The 18,246-nt window shown below is 44.9% G+C and overlaps 1 protein-coding gene across 3 annotated transcripts in view; it reads right to left on the bottom strand.

Moving 5' to 3' along the window:
* GRAMD1C (GRAM domain containing 1C) overlaps positions 1–18,246 on the bottom strand; it is a 119,161-nt gene that overhangs the window by 17,216 nt on the left and 83,699 nt on the right. For all 3 annotated transcript variants that reach the window (XM_015413578.1, XM_015413577.1, XM_015413579.1), the window contains 5 exons: positions 15,997–16,168; positions 10,329–10,472; positions 5,671–5,789; positions 4,038–4,180; positions 3,365–3,468 (listed from right to left, as the gene is read on the bottom strand). In XM_015413578.1, coding sequence (XP_015269064.1) covers positions 3,365–3,468; positions 4,038–4,180; positions 5,671–5,789; positions 10,329–10,472; positions 15,997–16,168 — 682 coding nt within the window. The remainder of the gene's footprint in view (positions 1–3,364; positions 3,469–4,037; positions 4,181–5,670; positions 5,790–10,328; positions 10,473–15,996; positions 16,169–18,246) is intronic.

Below are 18,246 nucleotides of genomic sequence, written 5' to 3'. Positions count from 1 at the left end.
TGGTAGAAGAAGAAGAGATTGGATTTATACCCCGCCCTTCGCTACCCGAAGGAGTCTCAGAGCAGTTTATAATCCCTTTCCCTTCTCCTCCCCACAATAGACACCCTGTGAGGTAGGTGGGACTGAGAGAGCTCTTTTGAGAACTGCTCCTGAGAGAACAGCTCTGAAAGAACTTGTAACTGACCCAGGGTCACACCAGCAGCTGCATGTGGAGGAGTGGAGAATCAAACTATCAAATCTTTCTATTCATTTGAACAATGCTGACATAGTTGCTTTCGATTTTGGGCTTTCAGGCTTTGGTGTTTGCTCTTTGTCTGACCTGGCCCAAGCTTGTTCCATTGCAGTAACTCTGGGCAGGGATCCCAGAAATATTGTTCGCACCAAATAAGGTCAGAGGTCAGAACAGCTGACAGTAGTTCTGGCAAATACAACACTTTGGGAGAGGGAGACAAAGCATGGCTGAAACGTGATTATGCTTTTTTAAAAAAAAATTTTAATTAACAATTTTTATTGAAGTTTTAATGGTACAAACAGATATTAATACCAAAAATAGTCACTTCAGTATTGACAGAAATTTTTAAAAGTATCAGTAACATCTTGATTTGTACATCAATCTGATAGGATAAACAAGTATTCAAAAAGATTTTTGAATAATAAGAAGTATAACTATAAAACACATAGATATTCAGACTTAGAAAATCAGGTGTTGATAGTTATTTTATGTATGGATGACTGACCTGTTAGGTGATAGAGTTATTAGCAAAATGTTATACCATTGCTGCCCTTCGCTACCCGAAGGAGTCTCAGAGCAGTTTATAATCCCTTTCCCTTCTCCTCCCCACAATAGACACCCTGTGAGGTAGGTGGGACTGAGAGAGCTCTTTTGAGAACTGCTCCTGAGAGAACAGCTCTGAAAGAACTTGTAACTGACCCAGGGTCACACCAGCAGCTGCATGTGGAGGAGTGGAGAATCAAACTATCAAATCTTTCTATTCATTTGAACAATGCTGACATAGTTGCTTTCGATTTTGGGCTTTCAGGCTTTGGTGTTTGCTCTTTGTCTGACCTGGCCCAAGCTTGTTCCATTGCAGTAACTCTGGGCAGGGATCCCAGAAATATTGTTCGCACCAAATAAGGTCAGAGGTCAGAACAGCTGACAGTAATTCTGGCAAATACAACACTTTGGGAGACAAAGCATGGCTGAAACATGAAATATTTGATTATGCTTTTTAAGAGAAAATGAAGCATTCCACATTCCAGAGAGAAAACCTCATTTGTATTAATATTGGGTCAAAGGGTTTAATTACTGAAGTACATAGGGTTGCCAACCTCCAGATGGCACCTGGAGATTTCCCACTATTACAACTGATCTCCAGCCAACCAAGATCACTCCCCCTAGAGAAAACGGCTGATTTGGAGGGTGTGGCATTATACCTTGGCTGAGGTCCCTCCCCTCTCCAAACCCGGCCCTCCCTAGGCTCCACCCCCAAAATCTCCAGGTATTTCCCAACCCAGAGCTGGCAACCCTAGAAGTAAATTAAGTTAGGGAGTTAGGAACTGAGAGACATAAAGTATGATTGGTAAGGAGTTTAGTACTAAGGGTTTTAAATTGTCAAATGAGTCCAAAAGCCTATTACAAGCTATGTGAATTAACTTAATTTCTTAAAGTATAACCTGCAATATCAAAAGTCACGCAGTATCCTATCCCTGTACCTTTAAATTATCTTGCTATGTGGTCACACTATCCACAGAAATGCATGCCTAGTGTATAGTAAATATATTCCCTGCACATCTGTAGTTTTCACTAAAGATAAATGCTTCCTGACAGAGTCCATTTGCACAGGTTTGATCCAGGTTCAGATTTGGACCAGGTTCTAAATCCAGCATCCTCAGAGGATTACTTATGTCGCTTATGATTTATTTGGTCTGGATGGTGTTAGGACAGTAGTTAGGCAACTTCCTAATGTTCTGGGATAAGCCTTGGGAAGGTAACCCAGAATTCATTTAGGGGTTGAATTCCTGGTATTGTGAGGGTTATCAGGGAAAAGCAAAAAGAGTGGCATGAGCCACACAGATTAAGAAGAGCCCACGTGGAATCTGCATGTTTTCCCTTAATGGCAAGAACTCTGCCTGGTCACTCTGACAAGTTCTACATGAAGACCTGAAACTGGGAAAAAATCATAACTGGTTGTATAGCAAACTTGGCCAAGATGATGTCAGTTTATGGTGTGAGAGTCACGATACCCTGATAAGAGTATAAAAGTGGCAGTAGAGTTCTTCAGGGAGAGGGAGAGGCCTAAGGCCTCTCATGCGGCCTTCTTTTTCAGGTTATCCTCTACCTCCTCCGAGTGACTCTAAAACAGGGTTGATGCAAAATCTCTCAGCCAGATTGCTACAATGAAGGCCAACTCATTTTAATATTGCTCTTGGAAACTGGTGAGATTATTGTAATCTGATACTATAAAGAGTTAAGCATTAAGGTGAAAAGAGTCAGCATTAAGGTAAAATGTGTTAGAATTTATTGAGATTTCTGTTTTGAGGGGGAATTTGTTCATTTGGGTTGAGAGGAACTAGTAGAGAATTTCTGTACATGGAGAACTGAGAGGAGCTAGGGGAGATGTTCTGCTTTGGGAAAATTTATCCTCTTGGGTTGAGGAATCTGTAATAAATTGAAATGAAGGAATAAAACTGGTTGCCTTAAAATTTTCATTGTTGCATAGCTGAAATAAAAGAAGACAACGACGACGAAGAGGAGGAGGAGGAGATTGGATTTGTACCCTGCCCTTCACTACCTGAAGGAGTCTCAGAGTGGCTTACAATCTCCCTTCCCTTCCCCTCCCCACAACAGACACCCTGTGAGGTAGGTGGGGCTGAGAGAGTTCTCTCGAGAACCACCCTTGCGAGAACAGCTCTGAAAGAATTTATGACTGATCCAAGGTCATACCAGCAGCTGCACGTGGAAGAGAGAGAATAAAACCCAGTTCTCCCAGATTAGAGTCTGTGCTCCTAACCACTACACCAAACTAGCTTAAATAATACTTGGATTGTATCTGGTTCTTTGTGCACAGGATTTTGTTTCTTTTATGCTACAGTTAAAAGATCCCTTGCTATTCAATGTTAGCATGGGAGCTAACAGGTTAACACCTGCCTTTCTTAAAAATGCAAAGCACAAATGTTATAAATAGAATTAAACTGCCTTTAAAGTGCTTCAAAAAGTTTAATGCTCTTCCTGGCATAGTTTATGGGAGAATGCTGTTAGATATGGGATTAGACAGCACAATGAAGTATCACACAGTTTGAATCCATCACCAAGGAGCAGTACAAACACCATTTTGACTTTTGACTATAAAAATCCAACACTTACCAAGATGCTTAAAACTTTCTTGTAACCCACCCCACGTATTCTTCTCTATTATGCTCTTGACAAGTCCCCATGGTTGCTTTTTATATTTCACATCTGAGGAAACCCTGCAGCAGAAGAAGAATACAGCTAACAATATTGCAACACATGAGAGCAGAGGTCTTGCCTTTTCACTCAGTCTGAGAGCAATTTCTCATTCTTTGTAGTTCAAAGCAGCAAGCGGCACAAGAAAGCAAATGGCCCAGTCACTACAGTGACACTTTGTACACTCACGCTGAAAGCCGAAGGAGGAAATGCACAGAACATTCATGAGGTCTATGAATAGCTCAGTGTGGTAAGGGGGACTTTGACTGATGCCTGCACATGCCCATCCACTTTAAAAGCCTCTTATTTATCTTACGACCAACAGCATTTTGTTAAAGAATTCCAGGCAGTTGGGAAAAGGCTCACAGCTCCTGTTTATGAATGCATTCAACCACCAGGGCAAACAGGAGTCAATGACAATTTGTTCAGATCATCATATTCCAACCAACAATGGAAACGGAAGTGGATGGCATTTTTATGCCATCTTTAGTTCTTGCCACAAAGAAATGTGTGCAGAAGAGCCAGCTGGACCATACTGTCCCTCCTTAACAATTTTGCACAGCCTCTCATATAACAAAACGAAAAGGCTCACCGCAGTCTGCACTCCTGATTGGACATACGGGTGATGCAGTAAGTATACACAGTGTAGAAATAATCATGGTAGGGCACATCATGCGTGAACACGTCTGCGTCTACCCGATACATTTGACCTTTGTGGCTTTGTTTATGCAGGACCTATTTTAAAAAGAGATGACATTTTCAGTAGACAGTTTCTGCTCTCTTTCAGTACACACTTTTGGAATAAAGATTGCAAAGTGAATATGGGATAGGTTAAACAAAGAAACAAAAATCAGAAAATGCTTAGAAGCGTGGCCAGAATGCAGGCCCCCCCCCCAAGGATACAGGATAACTGAAATATAGACAACTGCAAAAAAGACATGTAGCCTATGCAACAATATGAAATATGTAACATTTCGTTTCTAACAGAGCAGTTTGCAAATTCCAGCTCAGTGGGATGGATACTAAATAGGAAGTTAATCACAGTCATTGCCATCCTAGCGAAAGTATCCAGTATGTTATTTTCTGGAATAGAGGTTGACAATTGGAGGCCAGTCTGGATTCTACCCCTCCCCCTCCGTAGGATGTGGCACAGCAACCAGCTGGGAGCAAGGCAACTCAGGAATCAGCCACCTGACATGGCACTCACTGCAACAGAGAGATGACCCTGTGCCCCCCCCCCCAGCTCCCAGCCCACAGCAGCGGATGACAGCAACAGGGCAGGGGCTCACAGGAGTGCTGGAGGAGCAGAGAGGCCAAGGAACACAGCAGGATGTGGCGCAGCAACCAGCTGGGAGCAGGGCAACTCAGGAATCAGCCACCTGACATGCCGGGGTGGCAGCGCCCCCCACAGAGCAGGGCAAGGCAGGGGAAGCAGAAAGGAGGTGCCAGGGCGGGCTCTGCAGCCAGCGAGCCAACCCCCAGGCTTCCAGGCCACAGCATGCTGGAAGGGTGGGGGGGAGAAAAGGAGAAGCCTTGCCCATCTCAGGTCCAGCACACAGGCCTTTGAAAGTTCCTAGGGAGGTGGGACTCAGGATGGAAAGGCCCACAACGGTACCCCATTGATTCCAAGTCCTGCCAGCCGGGATGGCCCAACCCCTGGAGCAAAGGGCGTAGGGAAACCCAGGAATGCGCCTCCCCTGGGGAGACCCTTAAGGGCAGGCCAGGAGAAAGCCAAGGAGGAAGAGCAAGTCCTCTTCCCAAATGCATGTGGGGTGGTCCTGGTGGGATCAGTGGAGCTGAGTGAATGTAACCCCTTCTCCCCCTTGCTTAACTGAGGCTCCTCCAAAGATTCTGCAGGGGAAAGGGGGAACCGGGGGAAGAAGCCCCAGCCCCAGACTCCAGCCCTGTGCCCCCAGATGGTCCTCTCTCTCCCCCTTGCTTAATTAACTGAGGCTCCTCCAAAGGTCCTGCAGGGAAAAGGGGGAACCGGGGGAAGAGGCCACAGCCCCAGACTCCAGCCCTGTGCCCCCAGAAATGGACAGGCCTCTAGATGCAACCCTTCCAAGGATGCCAACTGGCCCGCCATCTGGTAGCCTAGATGCAAAAGAGTAATTGAAAAAGTGGTATACAGAGACTGAGGTGCTAGCCAGTTGTGTCTTAGCGGACTGAGGTAAGAACACTTTTCTCTCTCTTCAAATGTAGACATAAGCAAGTAAATTAGGCACCTGCTTTTCAGTCACAGTTGTGAATTTCCCAATGAGAGGATTTTTGAGCCCAAGAGTGTATGTCACGGTCCTCAGCTGATTCCCTCCAGCATCTCTGCTCCAAGGAGTCTGTACTGTATCTAAGCACAACACATGTCATGATTAATTTCTAGCAATTCACACAATATTATCACCGTCCTTAAAAATGCCAGAAGTGGTTTGAGAACACAAACCCTGCAGAGGGCCTGATCATGCATCCCGATCCATGTGTGTGTGCCAGGCAGACACCAGCCCAACATGTGGTCCCTTACAATACCCAATGCTTAGCTTCAAGTCAATAATTTCAACACATAACCGTCAAAGTGCAAAACTACACATAATGACAAACCAGAGCTGCCACTGATAACACTGCCATATGTCAAGTTCTCTCCCTCAAAAGCAGGGGTAGGCAATCACCTGGCACGTGCTGATAGTAGCACACCAGATCATTTTGCTTGGCACCCAAGCAACCGAGGCTCTGGCAGTGCTACTAGGAACAGCAGTGCAGAAGAAGGCAAAATACATGTCTTATGCCTATCATCACCTCCCCGACCTGCACAGCTTCCAGCTAGGCCTAAGGCATATCCTTGAGGTGGGGGTGGCAGTGCTGCTGGGGCTTTGCTTGCTCCAAACAAATCTTCAAGTGCAACCCTTGTTTCCCCCCCCCCCATTTTATTTGCTGCCACATTGTTTTCATAGGCAAATGTTGCTTTTTGAGCACTTAGGTCAGAAAAGTTGCCTAACCCAGCTTTAAAGTGCAGTAAGTCCTGTCCTGATGTCATGACACTTTGCATTTTCCCACTCTCAAAAGTGGCAGCCAAAGATCCAGGGGGGGGGGGGGCACACACAATGTGACATTATTAGGATGTAGGCAAATTTTACTACAAATCAGGAAACGCCTGAGGGCTCAAAATGTACCATAATTATTTATAACACATATATCCCATCTTTCTACTGAAACAGCACCAAAATGCCTTTTAGAAAATGGTTTAAAAACTGACAGGTATTAATGCCTACTAACAAAAAATAGCGGCAAAAATGAAAAGCAGCAATATAACAATAATCAACTATATAATGAAACAGCAATGAGCATTTAAAAAGCATCAAAAGAACAAATATAATTGATCATCCTTAAAGCACTAAAACTCATGACCCAATAGATGGCATGGCTGGCAAAAATGCACCAATGTGTTTTCAAACAGGCTAATAGAAGAAGAAGAAGAGACTGGATTTATACCCCACCCTTCACTACCCAAAGGTGTCCCAGAGCGGCTTACAAACTCCCTTCCCCTCCCCACAACAGATACCCTGTGAGGTAGGTGGGGCTGAGAGAGCTCTGACAGAAACCGCACACTTAACCACTACACCAAACTGGCTCTCAGTTTAATGTCTCTGTGATTTGCACAGTCAGGCATCAGGTTGCTATTGCTTTTCTCCAAACTAGGAGCTAAGAAAACTCAACTCACCCGCACACTGACAAACGGTCTCCAGCTCCTTTGTGCCCATTCCAACCGTGTACAGCTCCTGCGTACACCCCGATGCCCCAGAAATGGGGCTGCTGCACGTTGAAATCACGTGGCCTGGAGTCTCCTTTCCGAGTGGATTGCCTCAATGACCATAACGAGCTGTGGACATAATACTCCCACTCACCGTCCAAGCTGCCTGGCGCCAGCTCCTCATTGGAAGGCACTGAGGGAGGCTGGAGGGTAAGGGAGCGGTGGGGTGACCAGTGATCGGTGCAGGCAGGGCACAGCCATGGTGCCTTCTTGCCCTCCCCTTTCCCCAGTGCCAACTGTTGCCCATGGTGGCTTTGCTGGCAGGCAGAGCTGCATGCCCCTACCCAGTGGGCAGACCCATTCGTGGGAATAATAAATCTGACTCTAATCCCATGCATAATCATCTGTCCTTGCACAGGAATTCCAGACTCACTGCATGCCTCAAATTAAACATAAGGTTCTCTTTTCTTTCATTTTTTGTTTGTTGTTGTGTGTGCGCACATGCACACACGCACACAAGATCAAAAGCCAGCCCAAACTTATGCAAGCTGTGCTGTCTTGGCTCTGGAGTCTGGCACTCCTTCTTTGCTCCTGCATAGTCAGCCTCTGGCATGCCCTACGTCTGGGGCACTCAGGAGAACGAGGCAAGGAGTCTGGCCTTGGGGTGTCTGCAACTGGGGGTGCTGGGCCAGGGTCAGGATTGGCCTCTCCTTCTGGCTGCACCGCCTGTGCAGCTGCTGGGGACTCTTCCTCCTCAGGTATAGTTGGGGGTTCTTCTTCTGGGCTGACTCCAGAGGAGGCTGGGCTGCTCCTGCCTCTTCCTCATCTGAGGAGTAGTCAGCCTCAGCAGACCTAGGACCCCACAACACTAGCTCTGACGCATGTCTGGTTGCCCCCATCGTCTCTGCATACAGTTCACACATGCTACTGGAGACAGAGGCACGGAAATACTCCTGTCATTTTATATTGGGAGGGGGGGTCCTGCTTTTTGGCATAGAGGGGGGTCTTGAGTGGTTGAAAGTGACCTTGGGATGGACCCCCTCCTGCTATCCCTTTCCCCTTCCTTTCCATGTGCTTGCTTTGCATTGCCTTCCTCCAGCCCGTATCCTCTCTGGGTGGCAGCTGCAACTCAACAGCTGAACAGCTGCGCAGGGAGCAACATACAGTGCTAGTGTATGCACGTCTGTGTGTGCAGATGTGTGAGCACGTGTGTGACCATGTGTGTGTATGGGGAGGTTGTATCTGACTCACCCAGTCGCCTCAAAAAACCTGCAGTTCTGGCTGTACCTTCCATGGGGGGGAGATGTGGGCAATGAGGGGAGAGAGCAGGAAACCCGCCACCTTCTCTGCAAGCCGGCATCGGATTGATCCCCAGTGAATAAAAGCAAGGGAGGGAGAAAAGAAACCATCTCGCATTAAAACGAGGGGACTGAGGCTGCCTTTCAAAAGCCCACCTGCCTTGCAGATGCCCCAACCGGCTTGTGCAGTGCACTGACCAGCTGGCCCTGGCGGGGAAGCTTTTTTCTTTGGGGACAAAAGCGACCCACAGTAGCTGGTCGGGAGAGTCAAAGAGGTGTGCACGGCGGCGGCAGCTGCCTGCTGAATGTAAAAGACTGTTTTCCCCAGCAGGGAGGCCCACTGCACGACTCTGTGTGTGCACCTGTGTATGTGTGAGTGAGTGTGCATCCAGAGAGAGGGTGTCTCTGCCTCTCTTTTTAATCTCTGCGTCCAGCTAAGTTGCCTGTTGATTGCCTTCCCGGCTGGCACTTGCACGATTGGGGGAGCCAGACGAAAGTAAGCGGCAATGCAGCAGGAGCCCCGGAGAAGGAAGCAGGAGAAAGCCAGTTGCTCGTGGGACAGATATGAGCCCTGCAGGGGCTGGTTCCAACCCATGGGCTGTATGTTTGACACTCCAGCTTTACAGAGTAGCCATAAGGATTGTCTTGTGAATGAAAACTTTGACCATCTTCTTTTATATTTTCTGAGAAAATTATTTAACATCCCTCGCTGTGTGGCTGGTGTGGCTTTCCATCCAGAACTCGGCCAACCTTCCATTGAGGCAAGAGCTTGAATTCAAGCATTTAGACTGTTCATCAAATCATATTTGAGCAGCAAGGGCTACCTGGCATGCCTGAAAGAAGATTCTTATAGGTCAATGTGGTTTAAGACTGTCTTTGAGAAACTGTTGGCTCTTGATGTTAACCTGGACACTATCCATGCCCTGGGTTTTCATGCAGCATCTGCTTTGGTGAGAAATTGTATAAAATCAATCTATCACCAAAGCTCTGTCTTTAGAGCATGCCGCTCATGTTGATCCCAAATTTTTTGTATCCCACCTCCAAAACCTCTTCCCTCCTATACCTATCTTTTGTCTTCCCAAAGCATTCATTCTGGCCAGACTAAATGCTGACTCCTTGGCAGTTATGAGGGATAGGTTCATGTGTTTACCTTATTCAGAATGAATCTGCCCCTGTCCCTTAGGTAAGAAGAAGAAGAAGAGAAGAAGAGATTGGATTTATACTCTGCCCTTCACTATCCAAAGGTGTCTCAGAGCGGCTTACAAACTCCTTTCCCTTCCCCTCCCCACAACAGACACCCTGTGAGGTAGGTAGGGCTGAGAGAGCTCTTGACAGAAACAACTCTTTTTCAAGAACAGCTTTTATCTGAACTACGGCTTGCCCAAGGTCATCCAGCCAGGTGCAAGTGGAGGAGTGGGGGATTAAACCGGGTCCTCCCAGATTAGAGTCCACGCACTTAACCACTACACTAAACCGCGCACTTAACCACTACACCAAAAGATCAACATGATAGCACATATTCTTCTATGGTGTCCTTTGTATATGCTAATCTCAGGAGGTGTTATATTTTACCGTGTTTACAAGTTCATTTGGATGTATATTCCTATGACTTAGTTACCTTTTTACTTTCTGACAGGGACCCAAAAAGAATCCTAGCCATTGCAAAAATTTTCTACTCTTTTTGTCTATTGGGTGATAATTGATTAACAACAACTATCCACTTCTCAAGATCAATGTATCATAGAGCTTTTATTGAATAAAAGGAAAGGAATTTAGAAATAAACTGATTTTTCCAAGACATGGGTTAGAAACTTCTTTCAGTGCAAATACTAAAAGGAATGCTTACCTGTTATACTTCTACTACTGAGATATCTCTGCATGAAATGGGAATTGGTGAAAAGCATCTCAAACATTCTGTCTGCACCAATATGGAAGACCCGATTAACAATGATTTTTCCAAGGAGCTCATTCTCTAGGATGGTCTCCTCAGCTGGGGGGTGGATGGGAAGAAAGTAGATACAGTGAAGATGTAAAAAGACAGAACATGCTACACAATAAAACACAACAGAATGACAATACATGTTTTTCCTACACACAAATCTAATACTGTATATAAACTTGTTGCCCTACAAGCATCTTATAAAGTATCTACATGAAATATGACTCTAAGCTGGACTGTACAATGAGTGTGCCAGGAAAAATGGACTGAATGGTGACCATGAGACGAAGCCAACTTACTGGACAGAGGACATGTGCCCAGCCAAGGGAATCCTTGCACTGAAGCAGCATGTTAAACCAGATGTAGACCCATGGAACACCCAATGCCGTCCATCCCTGCATCTCCAAAGATACTACAGACCCAGGTTGACGGCATGCCAGCCTACCTGACATTGCAGCCACATGGAGCCAGCAGCCAGACTTCCAGAGAAGCCACGCTTTGCAGAGGCAACCTGGACATTTCTGCACAAATGCCATGAACAAGCCTCTTCTCCATCATGCAGGCATTTCCCCCCCCCTTCTCCTACCAGCATCACTCAAAACTGCACATACTCATCCTCAAGTAAAACAATAGAACCTGACTATGACGAGATTAACTGAGCTGCCAAGCATACCCCCACTGCCCATCAAGATAACACAGGTGCAGATTGTTGGGTCATTGACTCTAACAACTGGCCAAGCACCTTGAATGACTGTCTTTTCTTCTCCTTTGTCTTCAGCTCCTTACTCTGAAAGGTGTCACTTAGAGAAACATTATTTCAATTGTCCACCCATTAATCCTATTCTATAACCCCATTAGGACCTGGATTTTTTCTAGTACTTCCTGGAGGACTATGTGACAGAGGAAGCACGTGCCTCTAAGATCTGGGGTATATACAGAGAGGATCACCCCATTGCTCGTGCTCTCTCTCTCTCTCCTATCCCTCCCAACCCCAACCTATCTTTGGTTCCATTCCTGTGCAGTTTGGAATCTCCCACATGTTCTGCTGGTCAGTACACGATCCCTTCCCTTAAAGTCACTCTATTTTTCAGTGCGGATTCTACTCTCCACGTCAGGACAGGTAAACTATCACCTCTCAACAAAATTACCTGCTAATGCAAACGTCTCTATAATTTTCTACCTTAATTTCCTAGCTCTGTATTGTGTGTTTTGATTGCTTGATCTTATATTTGTGTGTGTGTGTGTATATTCCTTCAGTAAAAGAAACTAGTGATTCTTAAGATCTAGTCTCTGCATCTATTTCTGGGACTTGGATAAGTGGGACTCTGGTATATACAGGTCATGATCCTATAGTTATGCCAATTGGTCATTAATATTATAATTCCCCAACCTTTTATTAAAAAATAAAGCAATTTGGCTAACAAGTGTTTGTTCAGGTTGTTAAATGTGGACTTTTTAAACATTGCACAACCTTATCTCAAGGCTCACATGTCTAACCTTTAAAACCCTACACGGTCTGGGACCAACATATCTGTGGAACTGCCTCTCCTGGCATACCCCCAGCATTGCTTTCCTCAAATAACAACACACTGACAATCCCAGGACCAAGGAATATTTGTCTGGCTTCAACCAGAGCCCCAGAGCCTTCTTGGCTGTGGTTTCAGCTTGGTGGAATGTGCTTCCAAGTGAAATCCGGGCCTTGCAGGAGTTAGTACAGTTCTGCAGGGCCTGTAAAATACAAATGTACTGCCAAGCATATGGGTGAGGTCAAGGAACTCCTATCCATACAGACCTTCTTACCTCTCCCTCCCCCTCTTTTTCCCTGGGGAAGCAGTATAGTATTGTATGTGCCATCTTATGATGTTAGAACCTGCTCTGAGCCCCACATTAGTGGAGCAGAGCAGGATACAAATTGAATGAATAAAATAACAATAGCCAATCAGAGATTGCTGCAATCCTGGAGGTTGACACAACACCCTATCCACCTAAAAATGGAACGAGCACTTTAGAGCAACATGGTACTATCTGAAACAGCTAGAGTTGGAATTTATTTTAGCCAGGGTGTTTTTTGTAGAAAAAGCCCAGCAGGAACTTAGTAGCATACACAACAGCACCAACAACTTAGTCATTGCCATCCACTGTGATGTGATGCCCACTGACTGTGTCCTCATAGTAGCTTGAGGAGGCACCAAACATTAGTGCATGTTGATGGCAGGTACTCCTAAGGGAAGGGAAGGCAGTTTAAAACTGCGGAGAGCCTGGGCAAGTTGTCCCTTGGACAGGCCGGGGAAAGCACAGGGAGGCATTTAAATGCCTCTCCGATCTTTCCAGGGCCCCCCTGGCTGGGCCACCTCAGAGTCACTGGGGGGGGCGGTCGCTCTCCGGGCCTTCCCTCTGTAGCCAGGCACGCAGAGGTTTTGGCTGCAGTGGGCGTGGCCAACTCTGATGCCAGCCGGAACTCTGTTCCTGTGTGTTCCTGCGCAAAAATAGCCCTGATTTAGCAATTAATTTATTGCAGCAGTGGATGGATGTATTTAAATGAGCCCAATACAAAGCTGCTGCATCACAGCTGTAGGAAATACGAAAGAGATTGTTCTTTATTCTTACCGTATTTATTTAGGAATTTCTAAAAATCCTATCTACTGCCTTCAGGTTCAAAATAACTTCCATAAAAAGAATCAAATATAAAAATCATATTTAAAAAATGTTAAATCAGATTAAAAAACCTGTACAACAAACTCAAAGAAAGAACAAATCTGCAGGTGACAAATTCCATAGCTTAACAATTAAGCCCAAACCACTCTTCACAGACTACCACAGCCATTGATGGTCAAATGGGTGTACATGACTTTTTTCCTCACATGGAAACAATCTCTCTATTATAATGACAGCTGAAACACTAACAGTGCATAGAAGATTCTAAGATGACTCAGTGTTTTCTAGGCTGTCAAGTATTACAGTCTCTTAAAATATCAGGGTGTGGTAAATACAAGCAAATATGGACCCATGTGACACATGATGCAAATCAATACAGTACAAAATGTCTAGTTCTCCGCCCGGTCTACTGTTTTGATTACAGCCGTTCTAGGTCCATTGTGCTCGGAAACTAACATTAGCTGGTATGTCCATGCAAATTAGCAGAAAGGAGCATGTAAAACTTCACTTGTTATCTATTTAAATTAGGAGGTTAAAATAAAATAGTATTTTACGCTCCCTTTACAGTGCCATGGTCCACAAGTAATTGGTGCAAGTACAGTATGTTCACGGATGCATGTTTCTTTTATGTGAAAGGTGGCCAGTATGTACCTGTGGCCAACCATGTTTTCAATGCTAAATTGGTATCCCAACTACTTTACAGGATTCCCATTTGGATTAGTGCTTTCAACCAATGTGTTGTGGAAATTCAGGCGATGTTTTGAGGGGGGCCAAATTGTATCAGCTATGCAGCCATGTGTTTAGAGACAGGGCAGAGCCTTTTATAAATTAAAGCTTGGCTCTTAATCCTGAAATTTTGGCTACATCTCCATTATAGGGCAGATTGCCCTAGCTATGCATTGTACATGCTGTCTGATTCCTCCCCAACTAACTGGTCATGTTTAATTTTGTGGAAAATACAGTCTACTGGTATTCCTCTTGATTTTTTTCTTAGAAGAACCTCAATCCTTTAGATTTTTGAGACAGAGATTTTTGGATATTGAAAAACAAACTTGCTGCTCTTTAGCAAACAGGACACACTCCCCACTGGTGTTTGGTATCACACTTGATCATGTGGTTCTAGCATCCTATTTTTCACACTTAACATCTCCTCAATTATGATGAGCTTTTATGCTCACAAGATTTTGTGCTTTCCCTACAGCAGTTATTGGAAAATTTGGAAATGTTCCCTATCATGAAAGCCGTTGTCCTTGTACTCAGAAAGTCTGAATCTGTATGCCATGTTTTGCTTTTATTGTGCTTTCTATTTCAAATTGCACAAATTCCATGGATATCCCAATGAGAGGCTTGTTTATATCTTCTGCTAGATCAGAGCCCTTATATTACTTACCTACCCTGTTTCCCCGAAAATAAGACCTACCCAAAAAATAAGCCCTAGCAGGATTTCTATGCATTTGTGGTATAAGCCCTAGTGTGTCTTCTTGAGAAAAAAATAAATATAAGACAGTGTCTTATTTTCGGGGGAACACGATAGTAGCAAGGTATCTTCTTACTGCTATGAGGATTTGGGAGCATGAGGTAAAATCCTCTGGTGGGGAATTTTTCACTTTGTAATGCTAAAATCGTACTCCTTTTTCTTCTTTTTGTTATGTTTCTAACTCGTGCCAGTAAAGATAATTGGTGGCTTTAATTTAGAGATAGGGCTATTAATCCAGTCACAAGCACTTACTCACTTTGCTATAAACACTACTGGGTAAGAATAAAGTACTAAGAGTTACAACATAAGGAACTATTTTCTGGTGATGCTTGAACAAGGTTCAGAATGTTTATCTTGCATACATTTAACCCCCCCCCCAAACTAAACAAATGCCAGCCATTACAAAATGGGGGTAGTGTGGAAAGGACTTCTGAAAACACAATTAATTTCTGTAAATATCAATTTTGTTGACACATCCATATAGCAGACAGGATGTTGTATTCAGCAGTCGACCCTTTTCAATGAAGTCCAAATAATAATGGTGGAATTCTTACTCTTTGTGAGTCTTAAAGATTTGAAGGATTATTCCTTTAACAAGCTAGGGGCTCCATAAGGTTAAAGGGCCCCAAAAGGTGACATTTCTATGCAATTTTCAGAAATATACAAGATAAGGCAAAAGACTATTAAGAACTATATCTTGCACAGTTTTGAGGTTTTTGTAGACTTTTCAAAAAGAGGGAGCCTCAGAATATGACTCCTGGATACCATGAATACCTTCCCTCAAAGCATCCCAAGGTGTGCAGGACAATGAAACACCTGCAGCCACAGAGCTGCTAAATATGCTTCAGCTGCCTGGAAACAGAAACCACTGCTGGAAGTGGGATAGCTCCATGGCTTGTAGCTATATGTCTCCGCTGCCGTCCTGCCCACAGAAGTATGGTAGGCTCTAGTAGAATACGTGCTGGATTATGTGAGGCTCTAGCAGAAGATGTGCCAATCTCTGGTTGTTCCTGGCAGCCTGCTTGCATACTGTATGTGGGAGGAATGTGGGATAGATTCCATTATATCACTTAGGAGTACCTGCCATCAACATGCACTAATGTTTGGTGCCTCCTCAAGCATAGCTACTATGAGGACACAGTCAGTGGGCATCACATCACAGTGGATGGCAATGACTAAGTTGTTGGTGCTGTTGTGTTAACTGCTGTGTCTAATGCAATATTCTGTTTACGGTGCTGCTGGGGAGTGCATACTGCTATATATAGGCTATGCTGGTACAAACAATGATGTGGACCGGAGGTGGCCCAGTGGGACTACAGGAATGGCCTCCCATTTAGTACTGGATTTATTGGCATAAAGAAAATACAGACCCATAGATTTCATATTTGGTTCTGGTTATTATAATTTTTCTTTAGGACTACAAATATGACACAAACCATTTACCTTCACCATCACTTTCTGAGGCACTGCTCTTCTCAGGAGAGAAATTCTCATTTAGGTCTGGTAGCTGCCCTGAATGTTTGTGTTGTGCTAAATCAGCTGGCTTCCTTTCTGAAGACCGCAAAGAACTCCTTCTCTCTGGTTTATCACAGTGAGATTCCTCTGGCTCAGCATCCTAGAGGAAGAATCACAAGCAGTGATTAGAATATTAAGCATGCTCATAGGCACCACACCTTGTTTTACAAGCGACTTCTGCTAAGAAAGCCTGACAATGATCCACCGTGCCAACCTTCTTGGTTTCAGTCCCATATTGTGCAAGACAGAACTTGGCCCAGAAAACGATCACAACCAGTTCTTCAACAATTAAATCCAAATGTATGTTCCCAATATTAGATTCCAGCAAACACTGGTTGCCAGGTTTGTAGATGCCACGCACAAAGAATTTCTGCTATGTAATTTCTATTCATTTCTATAGGATTTACAGTTTCTACATGCCTGTCCCATTGAAATTAAATGAATAACAGTATTGCTTTTCTCTGTTGCTTCTATTACAGATTCACAAATAACACATTAAATGCTATGTTCATCCTTCCCCCATAGAATTCTAGCAGTGTAACCCTAAACAGATGTAAATACTTTTATTTCAGTGGGTTTAGAAGGATGTAATACTGCTTAGGACTGTATTATGATAACCCATACAATAAAGAGCTAGTATAGTATGCTGTGTAAGATCATGCACTCTGAGCCACCATATTCCCAGTTGATATCAGCTCAATAATGAACTTCACAAGTCTGCTTGAATGAGAGAGAGAGAGAGCGCTCTCTAAGTCTGAATCTCAACCACAATAGGGGAACAATGCTAGTGATTTGCAGGGCTGTTGTAAGGATTACTGAAATCATGGGCTAGAGCACCTGTGGGAGAAAAAAGTTATATAAAAACTAATTACTATAGTAGTCACTGAAAAACAGTTGCCATCATCATATTTTGTATAGTACTGGAGTTCTGTGAATTTCACATTAAAAATATCTGCTGAATAGAATGTCAGTAGATTTTTAAGATAAGAGAGTTCTTCAGCTCAAGAGTTATGAAGCGTCAGTGATATCCAGTGCAAAGGGGGAAAGTCATATCCTGTCCTTAATATAAAAGCCACTTGGGGTGGCAACATTCTATGCGTGGCAAAATAGGTTGGGTGTGTGATCTGCCACTCAGAACACCTGCCAATCCCCTTGCTGCGTTGGGTGGCTGCATGGCCTGAGTCCCGCCCACACACCACACAGTCTACATAGCCCACGCTTCCCCTCCATCCACTGGGACGCCTGCTGAAAAGGGCTCCTAATCAACCAGCCCCTCTTCGAGCCTGAGCTCCTGGGGGCAGGTGGAGGAGGAGGAGGCGCAGAGATGATGGCAGTGCCAGGGCTTGATGGTATCTCCGCTCCCTCCTTGCTGCCTGCCCCGGTGGCACCGTCACCCTCCTTGGGGGGGGGAAGAGGAGGCGGTGGCATGTTCCGGCCGTCAGGGTCAGACTCACCTCCTCCGCAGGTGGGCCGCAGAAAGGTGCCTTCACGGAGAGAGACACACGTCAGACCCCTTTTATTACACTTTAAGGTGCTATTGCACTCTTGCTCTTTCCTACATTTCAGTCAGAGAAAAGGTTTTCTGGCGAAACAGAGAGACCGTGGCCTTCAAGGGGGAGGTACTAAAAGGAAGGACACGATTACCCATTGGAAACGATGGGAGAGACTTGAAGGCCCATTTGAAATAATGGGAGCCAGGAATGCTAATTGACTTGCATTGGCTCCATTGAAATAATTACAGCTCAAGAAGAGTTGCAAAGAAAACGCGGAATGGATAAGAACATAAGAACATAAGAGATGCCAATGTTGGATCAGGCCAAAGGTCCATCCAGTCCAACACTCTGTATCCCACAGTGGCCATAAATACCAGTGCCATCAGGAGGTCCACCAGTGGGGCCAGGACATTAGAAGCCCTCCCACTGTTGACCCCCCCCAAGCACCAAGATGACAGAGCATCACTTGCCCCAGAGTCCCTATCTATACCTTGTGGCTAATAGCCACTGATGGACCTCTGCTCCATATCCATAAATACCAGTGCCATCAGGAGGTCCACCAGTGGGGCCAGGACATTAGAAGCCCTCCCACTGTTGACCCCCCCCAAGCACCAAGATGACAGAGCATCACTTGCCCCAGAGTCCCTATCTATACCTTGTGGCTAATAGCCACTGATGGACCTCT

Source organism: Gekko japonicus, unplaced genomic scaffold, assembly GCF_001447785.1.
Source record: "Gekko japonicus isolate JY-2015 unplaced genomic scaffold, Gekko_japonicus_V1.1 scaffold273, whole genome shotgun sequence".
NCBI classification, from domain to species: domain Eukaryota; kingdom Metazoa; phylum Chordata; class Lepidosauria; order Squamata; family Gekkonidae; genus Gekko; species Gekko japonicus.
Note: the sequence above shows the minus strand (reverse complement) of the source record. Positions and strands in the feature narration are given on the sequence as shown.